This window comes from Diabrotica virgifera, chromosome 7 (genome assembly GCF_917563875.1).
Source record: "Diabrotica virgifera virgifera chromosome 7, PGI_DIABVI_V3a".
Classification (NCBI taxonomy): domain Eukaryota; kingdom Metazoa; phylum Arthropoda; class Insecta; order Coleoptera; family Chrysomelidae; genus Diabrotica; species Diabrotica virgifera.
Window position 1 is genome coordinate 250,999,591 of NC_065449.1, and position 27,863 is coordinate 251,027,453.

The following is a 27,863-nucleotide window of genomic DNA, read 5'->3' on the forward strand; positions in this document are numbered from 1 at the left end:
TCCAGCAGTAAAACGAAGAGGTCGCGGATTATTAAATTCTATCATTAATAAGCTACCAGTCGAGGTACACATCCCAGGTTATTCGTATTGTGGACCGGGGACTAAGCTAGAGAAGAGACTTACACGCGGTGATTCAGGAATAAATTTATTAGACGAAGCCTGCAAAGAACACGACATTACATATTCCCAACATAAAGAACTTCGTAAAAGACACGAAGCTGATAAATTACTAGAAAACAAAGCTTGGGATCGGGTGAAATCCAAAGACGCTACATTTGGTGAAAAAACAGCAGCTTGGCTAGTTACAACGGCGATGAAGGGTAAACGCAAATTAGGTATGGGTTTACGTAAAAGATTTAGACGCAGGTTAAATAAAAAAGGTGGTTCCTTAAAAAGAAAAAAAATTAATTTAAAAAAACGTATTATTAAAACACCTAAAAAAGGAGGTTTTTTACCTTTACTATTACCATTACTCGGGGCTTTAGGGGCTGTTGGGGGTGGGACAGCTTCGATTATGAAGGCCATTAACGACGCAAAAACCAACCGTGAACAAATTGTTGAACAAAAACGGCATAATCTTGCTATGGAAAAAGGAGGTAAAGGGTTATACTTAAAACCTGCTAAAGGGTATGGGATGTATCTAAAACCGTATTCAAAAAACTAATATTCCCCCATCATCCGTTAACAGATGTCGATATAAGAAAATATGTGAAATTATTAAAAATCCCTCATTTTAGAGGTGTTTTCATGAGAGATACCTTACCAAATAAAATTCGAACAAATGAAAGCGGTATTATAAATATGGATTCAAATAGTGGAAAAGGTACGCACTGGACAGCTTATACAAAGGATAACAATAACATTATATATTTTGATTCTTATGGTGATTTGTCACCACCACGCGATGTAATCAAATACTTTAAAACTGGCGGTTCTGTGAACATAAATTATAATTATGAAAGGTTGCAACATAATTCATACAACTGCGGTCAATACGCATTACAATTTCTATATAACCACTATAAGTAGGTCCTGTGGATCAGTATAAACAATACAAGCCTCTAGCAAATATGTCGTACAACTTTACCCTGACCGGGAAGTCTTCCACCTTAAGTTATAATTTTAATCCACCCATCTACTTGGATGAAAGTCTTGATTATGAAGTTGGTTTAACAAACTTTTATTCTTTTAATTCCATACCCAACATTGACGAATCTAATAATGTATTTCTCTTTGGTCGCCGTAATTTCACTTATACAGCTAATATCCCCTTAGGCTCATATGAATTAGAAGATATAATTCAGCTTTTAAGGAAGTTGATGAAAGAACGAGATAAAACTGCTTATATTAATATCACCCCAGATAAAAACACATCTAAAGTATCTATTGAAAGTAATTGTGCACTATATTTCACTACTGAAAACTCTATAGGTAAAATTTTTGGATTCAAGAAAAGAGAACTGGAAGCAAATAAAACACATGTTTCTGATGAACCAGTAAATATTTCAGTGACAAACGCAATCTGTGTGGACTGCAATATCGCTTCAGGCTCGTATTTAAATGGGAACCCAGTTCATATAATCCACCAGTTTTTCCCTACCGTACCGAGCGGGTATAAAATAGTTGAGTCACCTCAAAATATTTTATATTACCCCATCAGCGTTAAGACGATCAACAACATTAGTATAAAAATTGTTGATCAAAACGGTAAATTACTTAATTTTCGACAAGAAGAGATTACTTTAAATTTACATTTACGACAGCGATTATAATGGTTTTAAACTTTTCTTACCAACAACCACATTACATAAAAAACTATAAAAGAGACAACCGAAAGCAAAAATCTAACAGTTTCAAAAAAACAGTTGCAATATTAACACCATCTAATCGATTATTATTAAAAAAGCTTGGCTTCAAAGTTTTAGTGTGATGGAGGTGTTACATGTAACTGGGCAACCTTATAATGACACGACTATACAAGAATACCAATTTCACGCCTATTCACCATATATTCCCGGAAAATTGAACTATAACGATGAAATACGAATTCCCATTCAAGATCTAGACGCGTACACGTTACCTTCAACATCATATCTCGACATAGAGGGGAAGCTACTCACACATGATGATAAGGAGCCAACAAAACTAAAATTTATAAATAACGCTATTTCCTTTTTATTTCGCGAGCTTCGGAATGAATTAAATGGAGTTATTATAGATTCTGTTCGAGAGGTTGGACTGGTATCAACGATTAAAAACTATCTAAGTCTCAACGAAAACGAAAGTATTCTATTCCAAAATGCTGGATGGTTTCCAAAATCAGGAAATGAAAAAATAATAGTGGACGCTCATGGTAACTTTAACGTTTGCATACCATTACGATTATTATCAGGTTTTTTTGAAGACTTCAGACGAATTATAATGAATTGTAAGCAGGAGCTCATTTTAATACGATCAAACGATGATGTCGATGCAATTGTGAGTATTGACGAAACCGAACGCCCCAAAGTCGAAATTACAAAATTACAGTGGAATGTAGCCCATGTTAGCCCAAGCATGCGTGAACAACTACGATTAAATAGTATAGCTCATAAAAATATTGAGCTACCAATTAAATTTCGTTCGTGGCAAATGATTGAATACCCATCATTAAATAATGCGACACGGCATACGTGGGCGGTAAAAACCAGTACTAACATTGAAACACCGAGACATATCATTATCGCATTTCAGAAAGGGAGAAAATCAAAGATTACTAAAGATATGAGCAAATTTGATCATAACGACCTTAAAAATATAAAGGTATTTTTGAATTCTGAACGATTTCCTTATAATGATTTACAAATAGATTTTGACACTAACAAATTCGCTCAAATTTATGAGATGTTTGGAAGTTTTCAGACAAGTTATTATAATTTAAACTTAAACCAACCGATATTTAACCCGCAAGATTTTAAAACTAAGACACCACTAATACATATAGATTGCTCTAGACAGAAAGAAGTGATCCAAAATGGGTCCGTCGTTCTCCGTATCGAATTTGAAACAAATACACCTTCAACAACTGATGTATCTGCTTATTGTTTAATTTTACATGAGAAGGAATTTACATACAATCCACTAACAAAAATAGTAAAGCAGTATTAATACACAGATGTTGTAATTGTATATTATTTGATAGTATCAATTATAAATGTTAGTTTACGATGTATCGCTCACATGAAAACACGTTAAATAACTTTATAGATCATTTAAAAGAACTTAAAAATCAAATTCAGCAGTACGAAGCCCTAAAACAGGTTATTCGAAAACTTAAACAATTGAAAATATGAAACTTGTTATTGACATTCAAGGTTTTAAAATCGAGAATAATAAGTTTATTTGTAAAGAATTAGCGTGTTATTCAGGAGATAAAGTTATAGTATATATTTTTAAGCCTCCTTTTCCATTACGAATGTTACCTCCCAATTTAATTCAGCAGGTGACATGGTTAAGTAAACACCATCACTGCATTTCTTGGAATGAAGGTTATACCCCATTGTACGAGTTTAAAAAAATTATAAGGGAAATAACAGAGAAAGCTGAAATAGTCTATGTAAAAGGGTTGGAAAAAGCGAATTACATAAGAAAATACTCTACTACACCTGTAGTCGAAGTAGGTGAATTTCCACCACTACCAGTATCGGAAGCAAAATGTTTTTACCACTCTGAAAAAAAATGTATATGTGCTCTTTCAAATGTATTTTTTATATATGATAATTTTGTAATGGAGTAAATTTTAATAAAAAAATTATATTTTATACTTTTTTATTTTTAAACTCAAACTACAATAATAAATTCTATCTATAGTTCACTTGTACCTACAGGATCCAGCCAAGCAACCTTCACACTCGTAGGAATGGTGACACCATGTACGCATGAATCATGGGATCCTTGGTGGTGTCAGGTGTTCCATGAGCTTAACAGTTCACAGGATTTTACCAAAACAACCTTCACATCTGCAAGGATGTTGATACCGCGCACCCTTCAATCGTTTTAGAATCCTTGGTGGTAGCAGGTCTTCTATAGGCTTAAGACGCTCCAATTGTTGGTATTGAACAAGTTTTGGGAAAAGGTCATCAAAAGTTGAAGTCTTTTTTTGGAATTGTTCCACCCAAAACCAAACTTCGGAAAGTTCAAAAATTCTTTGCAAAGCTGTGTCTAATAGATAACGCATTGTCGGGTATCTGTTAACGTACACACGCAACTTTATGCTTAGACACACATCATCAAACATGTTGTGTTGTCCGAGTTCACAAAGTACCTCTACCCAACAGTTTACACAAATTTTATTTAATTTTTTTTTGTTGGTGTAATATCCAATAGATGTTAGGTTATGTATCGATGTTTCACTGGTAACTAATTTATTCACTTTATCCATAATAAGTTCAACACTTTCTTGATGCATGGTTATAGTTATTTTTACTCATAAACTGATTTTATGATTACATCAATATAGTTATATACCATCAATCCCCCACTCCATCGCATCAAAACAGGTTTTAAAACTTGTATCGCTAACTACAAATTTTAGAGGTGAACCAGTTTTTTAGCAAAGTTAGAGGTTAACCAACTTTCTTTGTTCCCAATGTAAATTTAAATCTAATAAGTAGTACAAAAATATTTTATAATTTATTACAAATTGTATATAAAACAGTTAGAATTACAATTACAGTTAAAAAACAATCATAAATTTTAAAGTTTTCAAGTTTCGGTTTTGATTTAATTAACATATTCGGTTTATCGTCAGGTTCAAATGTTTTCGATTTCAGTAGTCTTGCAAACAGACATGTTGAATACTTTATGTGTTCATCAATAGGTATATCGTATGATTCCCATTTGTGTATTTCGATTTTACAGTGGAAACAGCAAACTACATCAGCAACCCCTGTATGGTAAAACCCAGCTTTGCTTAACAACACGGGGTCGACTAGTCCTCTCCAATATTGAAATGATAGTAAACGATTCTCAAACGAACACATACTACCAAAGTTACCATCGTCAAGACACATGTTTGACTAAAAAAGTTATACGGGAATATAATTTATATAATATAAAATTAGAATGGAGGGGGGTATAAGCCCATATATTTTTAAACTCACCACATTAATAACACTAATTACGCTATAAAACAGAAAAAAATAATAACATTAATAAAGAGTAAAAACCAACAATAAAATATAAAACCTTGACAGCTTATTTATTCTTTTATTATCTAACTATCCGTAACCGGATATTCACCTTTCTTTGACGTCTACCAACCTCCCGTATTACCAAAAAAGTAAAAAACCAACAATAAGAGATAAAACCAATAAAACTTTGACCGCTTTTTTAACTTTTTGTTACCTAACTACCCGTGACCGGATATTCACCTTTCTTCACCATCTACCTACCCACCTCCCACCCTCATTGTTTGATCTGGTAGTGGAGAGTGGTATCTGCCACAGAAATCGAAAATAGTCGCACTCAAGAGTTTGAGAGGTATAGTGATCTGTCCGTGACCGGATAATCATTTTTTGTCCACCTACCCAACTTCCATCCTTATTAGTCTGGTGGTGGAGGTGCTACCTGTGATAGGAATCGAAAATAGTCGCACAGAAGAGTACGAGAGGTGTACTGATTACGGGAATCTATTCTCCATCAAACATGTTAGTAAATGTTAATAGTGACGTATGTGATTCTAGCACGGACTGGGTGGTAAATAGCGACACTATTGATCCCGGCCCATGCGATTCTACAACAAACCTGCTGCGATCTGCATGGAGTCTCTCAACAATCCCGGAGGACTCTTCTTCAGAGGATGACGGGGTGGAGGATGAAATAGATGAAGAAAATAACGTTGATGATAATATGGTTATAGAAAACGGACGTGTGTGTGAGATAGAAGAAATCTGTTGGCAACCTATGATTGTACCACCCGATCTTGTCGATGTAATCATAGAACTTTAAGTTATAATAATTTGTAACATGTTAAATTATAATTTACTTTGTATACTTATATACCATCCGAAAATGTAATTGATAATAAATTATTTACAAACTTATTTCCACCCTTTCGTTACAACCTGCAAACTACAATTTTTACCGTTTTTTCATTTAAAACTAGATTAAATAGAACTTTAAATAAATGTTTAAATTAAATTTTATACTACAACCTGCTAAGTTATATTTTACTACCCAAACATAAAATTAATACTAAACTGTTTGATAATAAAAACTTATTTTTTACTCTTTAAGTTAAAAGCGGTTAAGATGGATACCAAATTAAAATTTATTACTTTTTATTTAAAACTACTTTTAAAGCGATCGAATTATGGTGTAAATGATGATATAAGCCTTACTAAGATGGAGAGAAGAAATTTTATAAAAATTAGACTGACCGAACTATAGAACTTGGTTCACAAAAAGTTTATTCAAAATGGTAATAAAGTTATGCTAGAATAATTATGAACTTGATAGGTATAAAAGCTTAATTTAAAATAATATTTTAACTTTTTTTAAAGTAAATTTGTTTATTACCCCCTTCGACATAAATATTATTTTATAAAAATTAAATACTTCTCAAGTTTAAAGTAAGAAAAACCAATGAAATTGTTAAATACGTTTTTATTAAAAATAAACAAATAAACATAAATATAAAATTTAATATATATACACTTAAAAAATAATTAATACTAACTAAAAATAAACATAAATACAAATATTGATCCAATATATACACTTTTAAAATCATTAATACTAACTATACAGGGTTGCAGGGACCACCTACGGGGTAGAATCTGTAACAAAGAAATAGCAACATTATAGAAAACAGCAATTACAGAAAACAACAACATTTTAGCAAATTAAAATTCCGTAATAGAAAATTTGTAAAAATTCGTAAAACTGTTTTGTTATGCTCGTAAAAAGGAAAAGTTAGATTACGTAAAAAATTGTATTAATATATGAATAACGTTAATAGAAAAACGAATTAAAAATCCGTAATAGAGGATTTGTAAAAATTCGTGAAAAACTGTTTTATTATACATAAAAGTAAAAGTTAGATTAGGTCAAAAATTGTATAAAAAACTCACACAACATATACCGCTTTATGCACCTTCATCCCGCATCCCGCATCTCAGGACATCACCAGCGACATTTTTGTTGAATAAGTCTGTAACAAACGAAAAACGTAATCAGTATTGCAATTGTTAATATTAGCATTGCTCTAAATTTTGTTAGTATAGTCGGTTCGCTAAATTCAGACACAATTAGATAGTGATTTTAGTAAGTAATTTTGTCAATTTGTTAAAATTTGTGAAAAAATAATTACTAAATAGTTAATAATTACTATAGCAAGATGTAGAACAAATTAGAATATTATAATGTTGTACAAAAATTAATGATCACGCTTAATGAAGAATAAATTAAAATTTCGTAATAGAAAATAAATTTAATTTTCGTTTGTAAAAATTCATGGAAAACATTATCACTATTGTGATTGTCATTATTAGCATTGCTGTACATTTTATTAGTAAAATTGTTGCAACATGTTATAATTAAAAATTCTTACCTCGAGAATCTGACCTCACAGCATTGGCCAGGGAAGCTTTTATATTAATGAGATCCTGTGAAAGCCGGATATTCTCCTCGTGAAAAGCCTCGGAAATTTTTTCACCATATGAAAAAATGTTTTGGATGGCTTTTTTAAGGAGTTCACTTTCCTTTAAATTCTCATTTAACCTTTCCTGAATGCGGTCTTGATGACGTTCAAGAGCCGACACAAGTCCTCCCTTAAAATCCTCACATAATGCTTGGTGGTAAGCTTCTGCGCGGTTGGGGATTTGGAGAACTCTCGTCACTACATTAGTGAGTGACGGCTCTGTTCTCGATATAAGCTCTTTTTCCCAGACTTGGGTCTCAGTCATAGGTTTCATGGGTATTTCCTCTTCAGCTTGGGGTTGAGTTATATGTGTCTGTGTTAACCCCTCTTCAGGTGATGATCCCAATTCGGAGATATTTAATATATCTCCGATAGAGGGGTAACCCTCGATAGAGGGTTTGTTGCAGGTTTGAAGTGAAGGGTGATCAGATGTCCCGTCTTCAGAGTCGGAAATATCTTCAAAAGATGTAGAGTGGTGTTTTGATGTTTGCACGCTTGGAGAAGCGTGCACCTCCGCCGCTACTTTGAAAGTTTGCGCCGCCACCGCTGTATTTTTTTTAATTTTTAGAATTAAGCGTCCCATCTCGCTGCGTGGCTGATTTAGGGGGAGTGTTTCGCTCCCCACATAAATGACGCTTTCCTCTGACGGCGCTCTCTTTCTGCTATCCCTCACTCCCGATACCGATGGAGGGACGAACGACGAATCAACACTAAATACATCCCGTCTTTTTTTCGACGGCGGCACCTCCGACTCTTCACACAGAACACGCTTTCCGACACTTACACATTGCGTGTGACATTTAAGAGTTTCGAAATTTAAAATATTATCTAAATCCATTTCACCGGTGGATGGAAAACAAGACTGGAATAATCGAGCGAACATCTCAAACTGCAATTTATAAGTGAACTCAACCAAACAAAGTGGTAGGGTAGATCCAGTTCTAAATCGACCCGACGCAATACCAGTTCTGAAACCAGTTCTCAAACAAAGAAAGGTGGATAACCGGTCAAGGCTTTGGTTTACCTGACACTGGTAGAGGTTTTTTGTTATTTTTTTTTTTTTTTTTTTTCTCAATTTTTTTTTTTTTTTTTTTTTTTTTTTTTTTTTTTTTTTTTTTTTTTTTTTTATTTTTTATATTTTTTTATTTTTGAGGTTTTTTTATTTTTGATCCTACCACCACCTTCCAACCACTCTAATGAAAGATCTTGACGGTTGGAGTACAAAACTATCGTTATTTTTTAGAAAAAATCACGCATAGTGAGATAAAGCGGTAAAAATTGTTTTTTTTATCCTACTTACACATTTCAACCACTCTAATGAAAGGTCTTGACGTCTAGAGTGTAAAGCTATCATTATTTTTAGAAAAAAATCAAGCATAGCTCGATAAAGCGGTAAAACCTGTTTTTTCATCTTACTACCACATTCCAACCACACTAATGAAAGGTCTTGACGTCTAGAATGTGAAGCTATCATTAATTTTTAGAAAAAAATCATACATATCGCGATAAAGCGGTAAAAACGGTTTCATCCTACCTCATAGTCAGTATATACTAATCAGTATATAAATACTAATCTGTTATTACTTGAAAATAACGAGGATATCCAGTTTAAAACTGGTATCCAACTGGTATTTCCAAAACTGGTATCACCAGTTTAAAACTGGTATTTCCAGTTCAAAACCGGTATTCGAAAACCGGTTTATATTTATACATCACACTTCTTTCGTTGTTGTTTATTTTTGTGTCATACGTTCACCAAGCTTCAGTCAAGAACCATGCAGTGCGACTCCTGTTTAAAAGTTTTATCCAGCAGAAGCAGTGTAACTCGACATAAACGGGAAAGTTGTCCACAACGGTTTAATAATAAAGTGAAAAAGGTGAAACTTTCAGGTGTTGATACATCAGCTAATATAAACTATTCGGCTACTGCAGAAGCAACTTCCCGTCCTACCGCAGAAGCATCTAATACCCGTTCAGTTAAGACTAGATCCAATATTATAGAATGTCAAGATTGTTATAAAAAAATTTGTGGAAGAGGGCTAACAGGACATTTACGTAGTAATTCACACAAAAGTGTTATTAATTATCTAGACAGTGGGGTTGAGAAACTATCAAGTTCGTTTAAAAATCGTATTAGTAGTTACCGTCTTACTAGCAGCAAACATCACACCGACCACTTGGAATTTTTTAATGAAATTGAGGGAAATGTTTTGAGTCTTCTACATAACTATTTACACGAATTTAAAGTGATAAAAGTTAATGTCGAACTTTACTCTATGTATACAATACCTGAAAAAGATACTTATGATTTAAAATCATTTAATACTCAAAATCAAATTATTACTATTTCTACTAATCTGAAACAAGCATATCAAGATTTTATTAGTGAAATATTACCCAAGGTTTCGGAAATACAAGAAAAGGATTCTGGATGGAGTCTTTTACAAATCCAATCATTAGAAGTTAATATCAATAAGTACAACCCTCTACGATCTTCTTCATATATCAGGTTGCCACGACAAATCGAGGTAAAAAAAGCGGTCATTAATATAATGAATAAAGATGAAGCATGTTTTGGTTGGGCGGTAAACGCATCCATTTTTAACCCGACAGGTAAATCCAATCTTACTACTTCTTATCCGCATTATACTAGTCTCTTACAGTTCCATAATATAGAATTCCCTATGAAATTGTCAGATATACCAAAATTTGAATTACTAAATAATATTTCAATTAACGTTTTTGGGGTCAGTGAATGTTTTAAAAATAATGTTACACAATTGGAAATCGTTGGACCACTGTATCATACAAAATCTAAAAAATCTACACATGTTAATTTATTACTTATTTTTGATGATAACGGGAATAGTCATTATTGTTATATTAAAAATTTATCACGGTTAATATCAAGTCAAAAATCACATCATAATGGTCAGACTTTTTTATGTAATGGTTGTTTACAATTTTTCTCATCCTTGGAACGTCTTCACAAACATGAAGACAATGATTGTAACTTTGTATATACTAAGCTTCCAACTACAGACATGATTCTCAATAAATTTGGGCGTCTACAAAAAGAAAATATCTTACAGTTTTCCAACTTTCATAAACAAATGCAAGTTCCGTTTGTTATATACGCTGATTTTGAAAGTATACTACAACCGATACAACATGCGACACCTTCTGATAATTCCTCATTCACTGTTAAAACCTACCAGCACACACCATATTCATTCGGTTTTTATATTAAATGTTATTTTGATGATAGCTTATCACAACTTATTATTTACCGTGGTGATAATGTGGCTGAAACATTTATTCAAAAACTAGAAAAAGAAGTTTACACTATTTATCATAAATACCTTAAACATATTAAACCCATGAAAAAACTCACAACGGCAGAGGAATTACAATTTTTTGAAAGTAAGTGTTGTCACATTTGTGATAAACCATTCGATATTAACGAAATGAAGGTTAGAGATCATTCGCATTTAACGGGGTTGTTTTCGGGAGCAGCTCATAACGCTTGTAATTTAAATTACAAATTACCAAAATTTATTCCTGTTTTTATGCATAATTTAACCAATTACGATGCACATCTTTTTATAACAAAATTAGCTCAAAATAATGAAAAAATTGATGTTATTGCACAAACTAAAGAAAAATATATATCATTTACCAAATTACTTTTAGTTGATCGCGGTCTAGAGCAAAATACATATTTAAAATTAAGGTTTGTAGATTCTTTCAGATTTTTACCTCATTCACTAGATAATTTAAGTAAAACTCTCAACGGTGATCAATGTCTAGAGTTACGAAAATATTGTCGGTCAAATGAAGAGTTCGGATTGTTACGGCAGAAAGGTGTTTTCCCTTATTCATACTTGGATAACTTTTCAAAACTTAGTGAGGTATCTTTACCTGCACAAGAACAATTCTTCGATGTTTTAAAAGGTGAAGGTATTTCCGATGAAAAATATTTACGAGCTAAGCAAGTTTGGGAAGTTTTTGATTGTAAAAATTTAGGAGAGTACTCTGATGTTTATTTAAAATCGGATGTTTTATTATTAGCTGATGTTTTTGAAAATTTTCGGCGTAATTGTTTATTTAATTATAAATTAGATCCTGCTCAATATTTAACAGCTCCATCACTTAGCTGGGATGCCATGTTGCGTAAAACTAATATTCAGCTTGAATTATTAACAGATATTGATATGCTTCATTTTTTTAAAAAGGGTATACGTGGAGGTATAAGTCAATGTAGCACTAGATTTGCTACTGCAAATAATCAGTATTGTGAAAATTATGATTGTTCTAAACCTACTTCCTATATTCTTTATTTAGACGCAACAAATCTTTATGGTTACGCTATGAGTCAATATCTTCCACATGGCGATTTTCGGTGGTTAGATGGTGTAGAAATCACTAATTTTGATTGTTTATCAATCGATGATGAATCTCCGAAGGGGTATGTTTTAGAAGTTGATTTAACATATCCTGAAACATTGCATGATCATCACAACGACTTACCGTTTTGCCCTGAAAATATAATACCTCCTAATGGTAAAGATCCCAAACTTGTATTAACGTTGTTACCGAAACATAAATATATTATCCATTATAGAAATCTAAAACAATGTGTTGAACAAGGGTTAAAGGTAGCTAAAATTTATCGAATTCTAGAATTTTCTCAATCACCGTGGTTAAAACCTTATATTGAATTGAATACGAATTTACGCAATTCCTCAGATAATGAATTTGATAAAAGCACATATAAGAATTACACCAACTCTATTTATGGGAAAACTATGGAAAACGTTGATAAAAGGGTTGATATTAAACTATTATCCCACTGGGAAAACTTACCCGGTAGTATCGGTGCTGAAGGATTTATTAGTATGCCGAATTTCCACTCAGTTTCAATATTTTCTGACAATTTAGTCGCAATTCAAATGAATATTTTAAAAATTGTTTACGACAAACCCGTATATGTCGGTTTTTCGATTTTAGAAATATCCAAAATTCGTATGTATGATTTCTTTTACAACTATATTAAAGCTAAATATATGGGTGATGCAACCCTTTTGTATACCGACACTGATTCTTTAATTTTACATATTCAAACAGAAAACGTGTACCGCGATATTAAAGAAAATCTTGATTTATTTGATACATCTAATTACCCAGTAGATAATATTTTTAATATACCCAAAACACCATCAGTAGTTGGTAAATTAAAGGATGAGTTTAAAGGTCAACCAATTACAAATTTTTGTGGTACTGGTGCCAAAGCTTATTGTGTGACATTGAGTAACAATAAACATTTTAAAAAAGCAAAAGGGATTTCCAAAAACGTTATAAATAAATCTTTAACATTTACGGATTACAAACAAGTGGTTGATAATGCTAATGCAAAGATTTATCGTAAAATGTATACATTTAAGTCATATTTACATGAAATGTATACCGAGTTAAAAAATAAGGTTGCTTTAACTTCCCACGATGATAAGAGGTATGTTATACCTGGGGCTATTAATACATTAGCGTGGGGTCATTACAAAATAGATGCCTTTATACCTGACCAACAACAAAACAATCTCGATTATTTAATCCAACAAGCTAAACTACTTCTACCAGAACAAGAAAATAATGATGGGCGCGAATTTTATGTAGATAGTTTTGAAATGGATTTATTATGAAATCGTAGTGGGGGACTAACCATCTGTTGGTGGGGGGTTTTAGTTTATAACGTGTTGTAGAGAAAACTTATACAGTTGTTCTTCAGCTTCACTGCTAGTAACTTGTATTTACAATGTGGATGTGTTACGTTACCGACATAGAAGTTACGGATTTAAAGAGTGGTGTCGAAAGTTTACACCAACTTTTCTCCAATTTGGAATTTGATGCTTCTCATGAAGCCATTTATGGTGCAGTGCGTCCATCCCCATATTCTTCAGAATATTGTACAGAATTAGCTAGAAAATATGAAAAAGGTGTTGAAATTTGTGACTTATATCTTAAAAACCAAATCTGTTTATATGGATTTGTATCGTTACTAAAAGTTGTAGAATTGGATGGTTATTTAATTCGAATAAAAAAATTTCTCCCATCTGCTTTATATGGGGAAGAAGGAAATAACGAAGGTGATACTTGTAGTAATGAGGACATTGATGTAGACATTCATGATTCTGAAGATGGTTCAAGTAAATCATAAACGTAATAATATTATAATTAGATTTTATTGTACCAGTGATAGTAATTAATAAACACATTTTTTGTACTAATAACTGTTTTATTTTAATGAGGTGAACTCCCACTACATATTCTCAGTACTAAATGAAACTACCTTGTTGGGTGTAGATGGTGTAAATGTATTAAATAAAAATCAATTGTTACTAATTCTTGTTTATTTAATATATTTTACCTCCCCCACCCTTCATTCCTCAATAGTCGTTGACTTCTTAACCGTTTGTTAACTTCTTGACCGGTCGTTGACTTCTTGATCGGTCGCTGTCTTCTTGACCGGTTGTTGACCTGGTCAATGGTGGGAGGTATACAAAATGGTGGGAGGTATAAAGTGGTGGGGTATAATGTGATGGGAGGTGTAATGTGGTGGGGGTATAAAATGGTGGAATGAGAGTTCTGGCCGCACAACCCCCACCCCTTTTTGTACCCCCCACTCCTACCCTGTATACCCCCCACCTTTGTATAATTAGGGGTGGGGGGTACAAAAAGGGGTGGGGGTTGTGCGGCCAGAACTCTCATTTGCCCACTACTCAAAATAAATAAAATATTTACCGTTCGTTTTGTTACATTACTCTTATTGTTTTCAATTAATTCTGTCAACATCACCACCGGAGTAAGTGCATGAAATCCACCTTGTTATATAAAACGCAGCTGCAGTCCTTTTTCTTAAGTACCCCTTTGGAATGTTTATATTACTCTTCGAATACTAATTAGTTTGGCGATCAGTATTAAACATGAGCCCATTTCATAGTTTACTGTCGCGATGATTGCTGACGAAAATTTATAGTTGTGATCGTCAACTCTCATTTAAAGCGCTAAGATGACAAGATAAAATATAGAAGGAGTTTCTCATCTTTCTCTAGAGTCCCCTCCCCGGGCTGGGAAGGATAATTATCGTCCTGATCTCTTCTTTTTACCCATTAAGACTTTTCTACGATTCGATGGTTATAAAATGCCACAAAAACAGTTTCCGAATAAAATTACTACATAATAAAGGGTGACTAGCAGATGCATGTAAATGTGAATTTGAAAAATATATTTTTATGGGGCGCCATTCGACGAATGGAAGTGTTAACTATTTAAAAGCAGTGGCTCACCATAAAATTTTTATGATCTTGAGCGTCGCTGTATGTCTCCCTCTAAGTGTAGGGCTGATCTTAAATTCCGCGGAGCCATTTTTCGTTCAATAATTTAAACGACTTGGCTTTCAAATATTTAAGGGATCACACTTCCACTAGAACTTTGCGTAGTGTGACAGTTTGAGAAGCTCGTGAATAAAGTTTGCCTTATATATTTTTTATTCGTTTTTAGCTTTTATTTATAATCTATCTTAAAATAGATCATTAGATAATAAATTAGTTTGATCATAAAAGACATATTGTTTTTTAGTTTCTTTTCGTTGGAATTTTTCCACGCTGGACAGGCGAGAAGTGAAATACATTTATTAGATTTCCCTCAGTCTTCTTTGCTCCGGAATTCGTTTGGCTTGCAAATTTTAGAAGCCACAAAGGTTTTACCAGAAAAATGGTCCTAACAAAGTTTTATTTTGATATTATTTTATATTTTATTAAAATAAAACATTCGCTTGCTTTTAGCAAATGTCGCTACGACACCCATGCCACGCTATTTCGTTGCGATTCGATATTGAAAGCCCGATATGCTTTAGGTGGTTCAGAGAAAGTCATATATACATTATCTGATGATAACTTAAGAAGGATTGAAGCCGGTTAGAGTGTTTTTGACGCTCTCTGAAATAACTGAAATATAAGACGGCTTTTGGTGTCGTTTTGTAACGAAATGATTGTTTATTTCTATTAGTTTTACTGAGTATGGTTAGTGTGACCAACTAGTCAGAAAAATCCGGGACATGGCTCGAAATAAAAAGTCGTATCCCGGCGTCCCGGACAAGTCTTCCGGGCCATCCGAATTTTCAACGTTTTGGTAAAATTCTATTTTGAAATTTTGAATACGTTATTCTTCAAATAATTCACAGCAAATTGAATTAGTGGGACGAAAAAAAGTCGACAATCTAGAGTGTAATACTAACATCACATCCAAAACGCATGCATTTTATATCGTGGTATTATAGTTCTACGAAACCTATAACGGTGGACTTTTTTTCGTTTTTGTATTTTAATTTAATTTTAATTTTTATCGCACGACGGAAAGCTAGACTTAGGAATTGCAAATGGGACAAAGAATATATTATTATGCGATTAATAATACGATACTGGGAAACAGGTAAATCAGCCAGGAAACAAAAATACATGTATTTATACAATTACAGTACCAACTCTTCTATATGCAAGCGAGACATGACTTACCTACAAATAAAAGACATGGAAGTGCCATAAATGCAACACAAATAAAGCAACTGAGAAAAATAGCTGGAAAGATGAAGCTGGATAGGGAAAGGAACGAAAACATCAAAAACGTGCTAAGACAGGAAGCAACAGAGAAAAAAATTGAAAAAAAAACTTAATTGATTTGGACATAGAAATTTAAACTAGAATGAACGACAACAGACCAGTAAAGAAGTGACAGATGCGAAAAGACAGGGGAATAGATGAAAAGGCAGACCTAAAAAGGGGTGGATGGAACAAACCAGGAAATCGGGACCAAGAGAGGGAAAACAGTACCACAGATAAAGGAAATGGCAGGAGACCGGAAGGCGTGGAAGAAATGGGTAACAGATAGATAGGTGATAGCAAAGTCTGACGCTCTTATTGGGCATAAGGACAACGAGAAAAATAAGTATTATAATTATCGTCTTCTAAAAAAGACAATGGCCCGATTTTCATTGGAAAGTCCCGGATTTCAGGAATTTTTTTCAGCCTTGTCCCGGATTCGACTGAATTGGAGTTGGTCACACTAAGTATGGTGGACCATTTTTCGTTCGAATTTTTCCGCGCTGGACAGGTAAGAAGTGAAATGCAATTATTAGATTTCCCTCAACCTTCTTTGCTCCGGCATTCGCTTGGCTTGCAAATTTTAGAAGCCACTAAGGTGTTACCAGAAAAATGGTCCCAATACAGTTTTATTTTGATATTATTTTATATTTTATTAAAATAAAACTTTCGCTTGAAATCATTATATCTTAACTGAAGAAAAATACTGCATAAATATTTAGAGAGAGTAACTAAATTAATCTCGGAAAAGTATTTCCCAGGCATTGGTTCAAAAAATATAAACTTAGATTAGACGCGCGCACTTTTGCATTAAGCGATTCTTTCAGCCCGATTAAAGTTTGTACATGTTGAAAGATAGTTACTGGTAGAAAAACAAACTCACCCTGCTTTGTGTTTTCTTCTTGATCTGTTGTCTTCTTATCTGGCCAGATCTGCTTGAAGAAACCTATATGCGGCTTGCGGGAACTGTTTAAACACATACACGCACTTTTTACGCACTCGAAGTCTATTTGGCTTAGTAAAGCCGGTAGATTTTTTGCGGTAAATTTTCCACGTGAATTACGCTGGTGAAAATGAGTATTTTAACATTAACTACTCCTTTTTATCATAGTATACCCTGCAAAACATACCAATTTGGTACACCGTGTACATCACTGTACAATTGCATCATAAAACGGAATAATCAGATCTCATTGACCATATTATAAACGATCACGAATTAAATCCCACTCGGAAACATTATCCAGCTTCGCTAAAAATGAAAATCAATGAAGCTTAAAAGTTGAACGGATTGTTTCCGAAATGATCAACGAATATATATGTGGTATTTGGATTATAAAAAAATCGTAAAAGCTTTTTTGTTTGGCCGAGAGAAAAGGGGTCGACATTAAATAAAGGGGTTGGTTGAAAAACGGCGACCCTACAGAAAAATTAAACTGGCGCCCGAAAAAATTTTTGAAATGCTAACTATTCGTAACTGGGCACAGTGAATACAAGATGAAAATTTAATTAAAATTTGGAATTTTTCATAAAATGTTATAAAATATTATCTTGTGCCTTCGATGTTGAGACTCTGAGACTAAGAGATGGGATGTAAAAGACGTAAAGAAATATGCAAGAAGAGGATATTTATATTGAACACTTATTATGTTAAAACACTTTTCTGGTATTAAAATTTAATAAAAAAATTTGATATTTTTTCTAAAATTGTAATTGGCTTAGTTTTAGATGACATTAATGCCTGAGTGCACCAACAAATCTTAAGCTCCAGCTTAGCCCAGCTCAGCTGATAGATAGGGCCGTTTTAAGTATCACTTACATTGCACCATAATTTTCGATTCTTATCTAAGCAATCTACGTGGCAATCCATTGTGGCAAGCTGAAAATTGATGTAAGGGCGCGTCCATAGCGCACGCTGGTTTCCGAATCAGACAGCCAGCGCTGAGTTGATGTGCGAAGTATTATTCGTATTGAAGCGTTTTACATGTCTGCTTAGATGGGGTCAGGGATAAGACTAACTACTTAGATAGTGGAGGGTCGAAATGGGCTAAAGTAGAAGGAGCATGCACATAAGCTTCTTTGCGAACGACAGCTCAGGTTTTGTTGGTGGCGGGTCGTGGAATCGTTATAGGGGTGAGAGGGTTTAAAGAATCTTCTTCTTTATGTGCCGTCTTCTACCGAAGGTTGGCGACCATCAAACGATAGGTTTCTCTGTTTTGTGCCGCATGTATTATGTTCGCAGCTTCTGGTATTTGAAACCATTCTCTCAAGTTTCTCAGCCAGGATTTCTTCTTACTGCCCAAACCTCTTCTACCTTCAATCTTGCCTTCGACGATAAGCTGTAGCAGACTGTACTTATCATTACGGAACACATGGCCCAGGTATGACGCTTTCCTCCTTTTAACAGTTGTTAACAATTCCAACTCTTTACCCATTCGTCTCAATACCTCTGTGTTGGTCACTCTGTCTGTCCAAGGAATTCTCAGTATGCGTCGATACAGCCACATTTCTAGAGCCGCTAACTTCTTTATAGTTGCTGCTGTTAACGTCCACCCTTCTACTCCGTAAAGTAGCGTAGAGAGTACATAGCATTTTGTGGCGCGCCATCGGAGGTTAACGCTTAGGTTGCGGTTGCTTAAGAGCTTTCTCATTTTTATGAATTTGGATCTTGCTATTTCAATTCGGACGTCTGGGTCCCACTTATCATTTACTGTATATCCCAGATATTTAAATCGGTGTACTCTTTCAATACGTTCGGCTTCAATATTCAGGTCGATATGTTGAATGTTCTTTTTACTGATCACCATAAATTTAGTTTTCTTTCTATTGATCTTCAGTCCAAATTGGTTGCCAGTTGTATTTACTCTATTTAGCATCATCTGTAAATCTTCGATGTTATCGGCTAGTATAACAGTATCATCTGCATATCGAAAATTACTTATTGGTACGCCATTAATCTTGATGCCCTCATTGTACTCTTCTAGTGCCTCTAGAAATATTTGTTCCGTGTACACGTTGAAAAGCAGTGGCGAAAGAATACAGCCCTGTCTAACCCCTCTAGAAATGGTTATGTTTTCACTCACCATATGTCCATTCTTTAAAGAATACTAACTACCAAATACTTACATAGACTAGAGGACTTTTCAACTATTTAAAAATGGACGCCGTTTGAAATAAATCCTCTGGTTCATTACTGGGTACTTACTGGACATATTCTGTACTTACGGGTACCAATTGGGGGGACATTCATCTTAGATTCCTCGTTTGGGTCAAACTGGGCTACTATTTATGATTGCTTCTATGCCATTTCTTTTTCTGTTACTCTAAAACTTATTTCGCTTGTATTAATAACTGGTTAATAATTTTCCAAAAAAGGTTACAGAAATAATAAAAGCAAAACAGGTACATTCCACAATGTTTATTCAAATCTTAAGACTTTATTTTTATTTAAAAAAATATTTTCTTAGGAAATGAATAATAAAAACAACTATAAATCTCTTACAAGACTTTACCACGGACAATAAAGAATTTACAATCTTTTCTGACTTCCAAAAATACACAAGATTTATTATTTCACATGATTTTTACATACAAACATAAAATTTCTATTTTATAGGGCAGTGTATCCAAAACAAGATTTGACTTATGCTGTCAATTGTCACTGCCATTTTATCTAATTTACAAAAAACTTTCCATCATCATCATCATTCTCTTTGCCTTATCCCTATGCGGGGTCGGCTTCCCTAATTGCATTTCTCCACACAATTCTATCTTGGGACATATCAATGTTAATCCCCTTTACCAACATGTCCTGCCTTATCGCCTCCCCCCAGGTCTTCTTTGGTCTTCCTCTCCTACTCCTTCCAGGAATCTGCACTTCAGCTATTCTTCGTATTGGGTGATTAACGCCTCGACGTTGAACATGACCAAACCATCTTAACCTATGCTCTCTCATTTTGGCATCAATTGGTGCCACACCTAGACTTCCCCTAATATACTCATTTCTAATTTTATCCTTCTTTGTCACTCCACTCATCCATCTAAGCATTCTCATTTCCGCCACATGCATTCGTTGTTCCTCTTTCTTTTTCACTGCCTAACATTCAGTTCCGTACATCATAGCCGGTCTTATGGCTGTTTTATAGAATTTTCCCTTCAGCTTCATTGGAATTTTTCTGTCACACAACACACCACTCGCTTCTTTCCAATTCATCCATCCAGCCCTAATTCTACCACATGCATCTCCATCTATTTCTCCATTACTCTGTAATACCGATCCTAGGTACTTAAAACTATTGCTTTTCACAATCATTTCACCATCCAAAGATACCATTTTATTTGTAGTAGCTCCATCTTTAAATGAACATTCCAAATACTCTGTTTTTGTCCTACTAAGTCTTAAACCTATTTCCTCCAGAGCTTTTTTTCTTCACTGTTCTAGTTTTTGTTCTAAGTCTCTTTCACTATTTCCTACTAACACGACATCATCAGCATACATTAAGTACCATGGAATGTTACCCTCTAGTTTCGCTGTTATCTGGTCCAAAACTAATGAGAATAAATACGGACTAAGCACAGAGACTTGGTGCAATCCTACTTTCACATGAAATTTATCAGTCTCTCCCACACCTGTCCTAACACTAGTCGTTACTCCCTCATACATATCCGTCACAATCTTTACATATTCACCAGGGACTCCTTTCTTATTGAGTGCCCACCACAGAATCTCTCGAGGAACTCTATCATATGCTTTCTCAAGATCAATGAATACCATATGAGCGTTTGTTTCTTTACTCCTGTATTTTTCCATGAACTGCCTTATAATGAAAATTGCATCTGTTGTTGATCTACCCTGCATAAAGCCAAATTGATTCTCGGATATTTCGGTCTCTTCACGTATCCGTCTATCAATTACTCTTTCCCATATTTTCATGGTGTGGCTAAGCAGTTTTATAGCCCTGTAGTTTGTACATTGTTGTATATCTCCCTTGTTTTTGTAAACAGGTACCAGTATACTGATTCTCCATTCGTCTGGCATTTGTCCGACTTACAAAAAACTTTCCATGTTGAAAACAAACTATTAAAATATTTAAAATCTTTACAAACTTTAAAGCCGCCTTTACACGATGACAATTGTCAGAAGACAACTGACTGGCATGAAAATATTGTCTTCGTCTAAACACTTCAGGACAATTGCCTTGCCAACTGCCCTCACAATTGGCCCAAAATTCGGTTGTCTCCGTGAGTAGACTGAGGACAATGAGCTGCGCCCAGTGAGCCCCCCACTACTCTAAATCTCAATTGTCGCGACAATTAGCGTCGTGTCAACGGTGTAGGCCATTAGTGCTGCCTTGTTTTTGTTGTTTGACACAACAGATGACGAGCAGTCGGCCATGTTTTAGCTGTCTACTGCCATGGCAATAGTTAGCCCCGTATAAACATCTTCTCGTTCAACTGGACTGGCCTCCGACAATCCGCAACCACGTGATGACAATTGTCTCGCCAATTGTCATCGTGTAAATGCGGCTTTATACCCACTTGGAATTTAATCAAAAACCAATATATCTCATACCTTTTTAAATGTCACACTTCGCACTTAACCAAAAATTTTCCATCTCTGACGGAGGGAAAAGCATTCAAAATAGGGGTAGACTTCATTTCTGGGAACTTGGAAATGGAACATAAAACAAACATCTCATCGGGACTTCAATACTGGATATCAATAGGGAATATCAATAGGGAACACCGAACTTCATGGCTAACAACTAGGGCTTTAAAAGATAACAGAAACCAGAAACACTTCCCTACCGGCTTCAACTATGTCGCACAATCTGCACTGTGATTTTCACCTTATAAACCCAACATTATGGAGTGAAACCTTTCACCAGTGTTCTTTAATGGTCTCAGAACAATGGATCAAACATTATCTTCGTTAAACTTAGCGACAAAGCCAATTTAAGCCGGTAGGTGCGGCTTCCGGAATTCCACCGCTGGCTGACCTGCTACCAGCTCAAACGGTACCATGGAACTGAATTATTCTTCATCACCTCTCTCGCGCGTCAAGCCGAAGCATTTCTCCGTTGACCAATCGTCCGAGACAACTCAAAGTATCTTCAAATTCTAGGCCAATAGTAACAAGGGATTCTTCGGGCTCAAAAGAAGGGAAATATGCGTAGAATTTTTCAAGGAATTTTTAAGGAATCATTCTAGAATAACAAATGTTTACCCAAATAAACAGGAAATTTCCTAATGTTTCCAAATGTTATGCAATAATCCGTAATACTCAGAAGCAGGGTCGGTTCAGAATATTTATGGTAAACTACTTGATAAAATAAATTCGAAAAATATAAATTTTTCTTAAGATAGGATATAAAATTAATGAATGCTATTAACAAAACATTGTAGCGGAAATTTGTAATGCTACAGTATTTAGTTGTCAGCGCGCTGGTGCACTTTGGACAGGCCAATTTAAATATGACGGATTTTACTGCACCGACTCAGCGTCGGCTTTCTGACTCGGAAACCAGCATGCACTATGGACGCCCCCTAAGACTCAATGGTGCAACGCTTATGTTTCGTTAGCTGAGCTTAAAGCGCGTCTTAAGCTTAAGATCTGTTGTTGCAACTAGGCGTAACAGTTTTTTTGACCGTTATTTGTTTACGCATTCATGTCATCATGATAATCTCCTGGCTTAGCACCTAGCGTAAAAATTAAAAGGGCATTTGGTACGATTGCTCACTTCCGAGTATTGGAATTAACCTATTTCTTTTTGAAATGTTTTTTCAATAATCCTTTACCCCTATCACCTGACTACCTGACCAGCTCTTCGGTGTAGTGTGTCCTGTATGTACTGTTATGATCTGCATTCTATTACTTTTATATTAATTATTATTTACTTGATCAATTATTTAATTAACGCAAATCATACATAAAAATTAAGAAAGAATCTCAGGGTGCCTTTTTATAATATAAAAAAATGTCTAAATTATCTTATGTTATACTTATCTTCTCTCGTGGTTTCAGTATCTCTTAGTTGATCCTTATCGGGATAAAATAGGAAAAGGAAATAAATAGAAAAATCATAAATAAAAACATACAATTACCTTTATTATCAAAAGCAATGTTCTGTAAATGTATCAATTAAATTCTGTGGGCATAACTGTCCAAAAGAAACTTTTACCATATAAATTAATCTAATTCAAACAAATATTTATCGCTTTGTTCTTGATACCATTAATAAACCCAGCTAAACAAACAAATTTGGTATTCTTAAAATTACTTATACTTCCTATTAAATTTTTGAAATGTTGGAATCTTAAATTCATATGCTTTTACGTAAAAAAATTAACTTCTGATTATATAAAAAATCTATCACATAGGTTATTGACTGACCTTTTTGATTCACACACAATGATGTCTCCTCTTGACCCAAACAGCTCCTCCTTGTTGATTATGTTAGGCTACCAATCAAAGCCCTCTCCGTTCTCAGCAAACAATCCAGCAGGATACCAGCAACTATTTCTCCAAAACACAAGCCAGGCCTCTTTTTGCCAGGACTCATACAATAAACTCCAAATCTCTCTCCTCTCTTTCTCTCAACAATAATCTCCTGAGACCCAAGTATCTTTTTTACTTGGTGTCACAAATAATTTTAATAACGATAATTCTTGTAACTTACTCTCTTGGACTTTACAGAATCAAAGAGGTATTTCTTCTCGATTTGATTTGTCTCTCGTTCCACTTTTCAGCTACTCTCACTTATCAAAACACAACCACTAGTACTTGCTTCTGAACTACTCACGAAAACTTTTGACTGCTCCTCTCGGCTGCCGGTAACACAATAATCCCTCTTTCCAAAACTATCTGAAAATTCAACCTTCTCTCCTTCCCATTCCAAATTGCCAAACCAATCAGATACATTTCTTCTTCCCCATTCTTTTTTTCATTCGAAACACCCACTCATACTTTCAAAATATTCCTACCATCATAATAAATTACTTTCGGGAAATTCTACAAAATTTACTCGGGGTTAAACAAAAAGTTTAAAATTCCAAACTTTCTTTACCTTAATTTTCTAAGAACTAATTACCTATGGCTTCTATCTTTCCCGTAATAAACAATCGGTTTAAAATAGTAATCCTAAATAACTTTCACTTCACTTTTATTTACAAAAATGTTTTTAATATTCTTCATGGAAAAATTCATTAGGGAGAAACCACTTTGCGTTGAAAGCTAACTTCTAATAAATATTTACAAATCAATATACAGGGTGTATCAAATTTATGTGCCCGCGTTATATTAAAAAAATTAAAATTTTTATTCTATCTTTGATTGTTAAATTGAAACAAAATAGTACAGAGGTTTGAACTGTCCGCCACTGAATATGCAACCAGCTAATATAATATCTTATTGCCATTAATTTATTAGATTTATTAAATTTAATAATATATTAATTTATTTATTAAATTTATTTATTGGTTAAACTCATTAATTTAAATTTTTGTTAACTATTTCTGAACTTTAATTTGGAACCACCTATATCTTATTGCCGTTTATTAAATTTAATAATATATTAATTTATTTATTAAAATTATTAAATTTGTTTATTGTTTATTAATTAATTTATTAAATTTATTCTTTAGCTATTATCTAAACTCATGTTTTTGTTTTAGGTAAGTGGAATTTCTTACCACAAAATACGTAAGTTTTTAACAACATTTTGGCAAATTTTTACATGTCAAAATTCTTCTTTTTTTGTAAGGCTTTAATAGACCAGTAAGGATCTGCGAAAAAACGTCTATTTTTGGATGTGAGAGGTGGCATTCGGATTTTTGCAGATAAAGTTAGGTGACACCTTCAGGAATAATAATTGACTTATGCTCCTTCTCAAATATGCCCGGAACATTAATAAAAAAAATTAAAATATTTAAAAATTTCGAAAAACATCGATTTTTTCTGCTTTCTTTGCTTATAACTTTAAAACGATTCGTTTTGGAACAAAGTCGTAGAGAAATAAAATAAAGATAATTAAATTTTGTATGATATACGACTGTTAAAAAGTGTCTTAAGGTATTACCTTTTCTGCAATATAGCAATAAATACAAAATAAGGGGGCAAAATAAGTCTGTTGTTATTCAATATTTTTTAACCACTTTGGTGGCACTTAGAACCTTAGTAATTCACTTAGGAAATACTTTGTAACATACTTAAATCGTGTACCAAATTTCATTAAAATCGACCTAATAAATTTTGCATAATAAATTGGCAATCTAAATGTTTTTAAAAAAGTTCAAATTTTTTAAAATCTTTCTGAACAAAAAGTAGACCATTTAGAAGTTGGCTAATTTTTTTACATATAAAGAGGTGCTCTACCTATCTAATACACTTTACAGAATTAAAATTGGAGTATTTAAGGGGCCCCAATAAAAAAAAATAATTTTTAGCAATGCAAATAATTAAAACCGGTATAATTTGACTTGAACTTTCAAATGCTGTCAGCAGAATTGCTATTTTATTTTTTAATCAAAAGTTACTCGCGTTCAAAAATTGCAATTTCTCGATTTTTTGAAAGTTCCACCGCGTTTATCTCGAAAACTATGCATCCTACGAAAAAACTTGTAAGAACATTTTTTGCTTAGAATTGCCCAAGAAATACAAAAAAATGTTTTGTTTTGCGAGAAATCGCTGCTATGTAATTCCTCAATTTCTTGGTTTATAACAATCTTATCGACATCCGGATCAACTGTTACCCAAAAAATTCGTGTTCTACGGGTAAAAAAACTTGGGTAAGTCCATCTAAATAAAGGAGCCCGTAGCACCCCCTCCTGGCCACAGCACTAATTTGTTTATAAGCCAAAAAATTGTTTATAGCTTTAAAACATTGCTGAGGCTGCTTAAATAATCCGATTTCAATTCTGTAAAGTGCATTAGATAGGTGGAGTACTTCTTTATATGTAAAAAAATTGACAAATCTTTGTATGTTCTAGTTTTTGTTGTGCAAGTTTTTAAAAATTTTAATTTTTTAAATAAAGTTTAGATTGCAAAATTATTATGCAAAATCTAGTAAGTCAATTTTAATGAAATTTGGTGTACGGTTTTAGCACATTACAAAAATTTTCTAAGCTAATTAGAAAGGTTCCAAGTGTAACCTAAGTGATGGAAAATCATTGAATAAGGACAGGCTTGTTTTGCCCCCTCATTTTATATTTATTGCTATTTTGAAGCAAGGGTGATAAATTAAGACATTTTTAACCAATCGCATCTGATGGAAAATTTAATTTTTTGTTTTATTCCTATAGGACTTTGTTGTAAAATAAATAGTTTTTAAGTTATAAGCAAGAAAAGTAGAAAAAGAAACGAAATTTTTTGAAATTTTTAAATATTTTATTTTTTTTATTAATGTTCCGGGCATATTTGAGAAGGAGCATACATCAATTATTATTAACGAAGTTATCACCTAACTTAATCCGCAAAAATCTGAATGCCACCTCTCACATCCACCTAAAAACAGATCCTTACTGGTCTATAAACAGTTTTATCAAAAAAAACTCTCGATTTATTACAGCCATTGGTGTAATATTTAATAAAAGTAGACGTAAGACCTTTTTACATTTTGAGACTAAAAAGTCTCTTGAAACAGGTACTAAAAAGGTTCAATATTAAGTGTCTTCATCATGAAATTGTCTTCAACACGGAGCAAAATGATAGAAGAACCATTCCCAAATTTTTGTTAGCTGTCAGGACATTCTTTTATAAAAAATACTAAATTTTCTTTTAGAGAGCTCCGTCAAAGGAAATAATAGAACCACATAAATTAATTTCTTCTTCTTGACCTATGACGAGTAACTTCTGCTCTGTTGAGAACTGCTTCATTTGTCTGGTTAGCAGTCCACGGTATTTTACTGTTCGTCTAATTCTTCTTATTCCTCGAAGTTCCCTTTCGAAGTTTGGTGAATCAAATGGCAATTGTAGCTTTCCTGATATTCCTAGTTGGCGTCTTTCTACTGATGTTTTGCTCTGCACTTAACCTTCCAGTATGTTTCGGAGTAATTCATATCTTTCACCTCTCAACACATAACCCCTGTGTTACGTTTAAATTTTGTGCAAAAGCACAAATATAATTTGTCATAAATATAAAGTAAATGTTTAATCTACTTTAATGTACTGGCCTATCATCTTTTGTGTTATTGGTCGTAAAGGTATAATTGTATCAGTATTGCCAAATACATTTCTGGTGGTATTAAATAGTAATTAGTAACTAATTATTTATGTGTATTTGGGCCCTACCTGTAGGCAACACATATTGTTTCATATATTTATTTATTAGATTTTTAAATGAGCCGCTTATACATTAGGGCCTAATTGATCTAAGCATTGGCCACTCTGTTGTGGAAGCCGAAGAATTTCCTTCCGTAGAGGAGGTCCGAGGGGACATTTTGGAATGTGTTAGTGAGCCATGGTGGAAGGCAAAGTTTGAAAAGGGCGTGATAGCAAATATTCTGGATGAATCCTACCTCGTACTGAGGGA

At 33.7% G+C, this 27,863-nt stretch overlaps 2 protein-coding genes across 2 annotated transcripts in view; one reads left to right on the plus strand and one right to left on the minus strand.

Annotated features, from left to right (window-relative positions):
* LOC126888405 (neurobeachin) overlaps positions 1 to 27,863 on the plus strand; it is a 2,163,879-nt gene that overhangs the window by 694,138 nt on the left and 1,441,878 nt on the right. The window lies entirely within an intron of this gene.
* On the minus strand, positions 6,663 to 8,724 carry LOC126888421 (uncharacterized). The gene is made up of 3 exons (XM_050656673.1): positions 7,592 to 8,724; positions 7,113 to 7,192; positions 6,663 to 6,818 (listed from the first exon to the last, which is right to left on the minus strand). The coding sequence occupies exons 1-2, from the start codon at positions 8,562 to 8,564 to the stop codon at positions 7,128 to 7,130; spliced, it is 1,038 nt and encodes a 345-aa protein (XP_050512630.1). The 5' UTR covers positions 8,565 to 8,724; the 3' UTR covers positions 6,663 to 6,818; positions 7,113 to 7,127.

Excerpts from the sequence above, each read along its gene's own strand:
- LOC126888421 (XM_050656673.1), bottom strand. The coding sequence starts at position 8,564 with ATGTTCGCTCGATTATTCCAGTCTTGTTTTCCATCCACCGGTGAAATG. Across the intron at positions 7,193-7,591 it reads TGTGAGGTCAGATTCTCGAG|ACTTATTCAACAAAAATGTC; the intron begins GTAAGAATTTTT and ends CGTTTGTTACAG.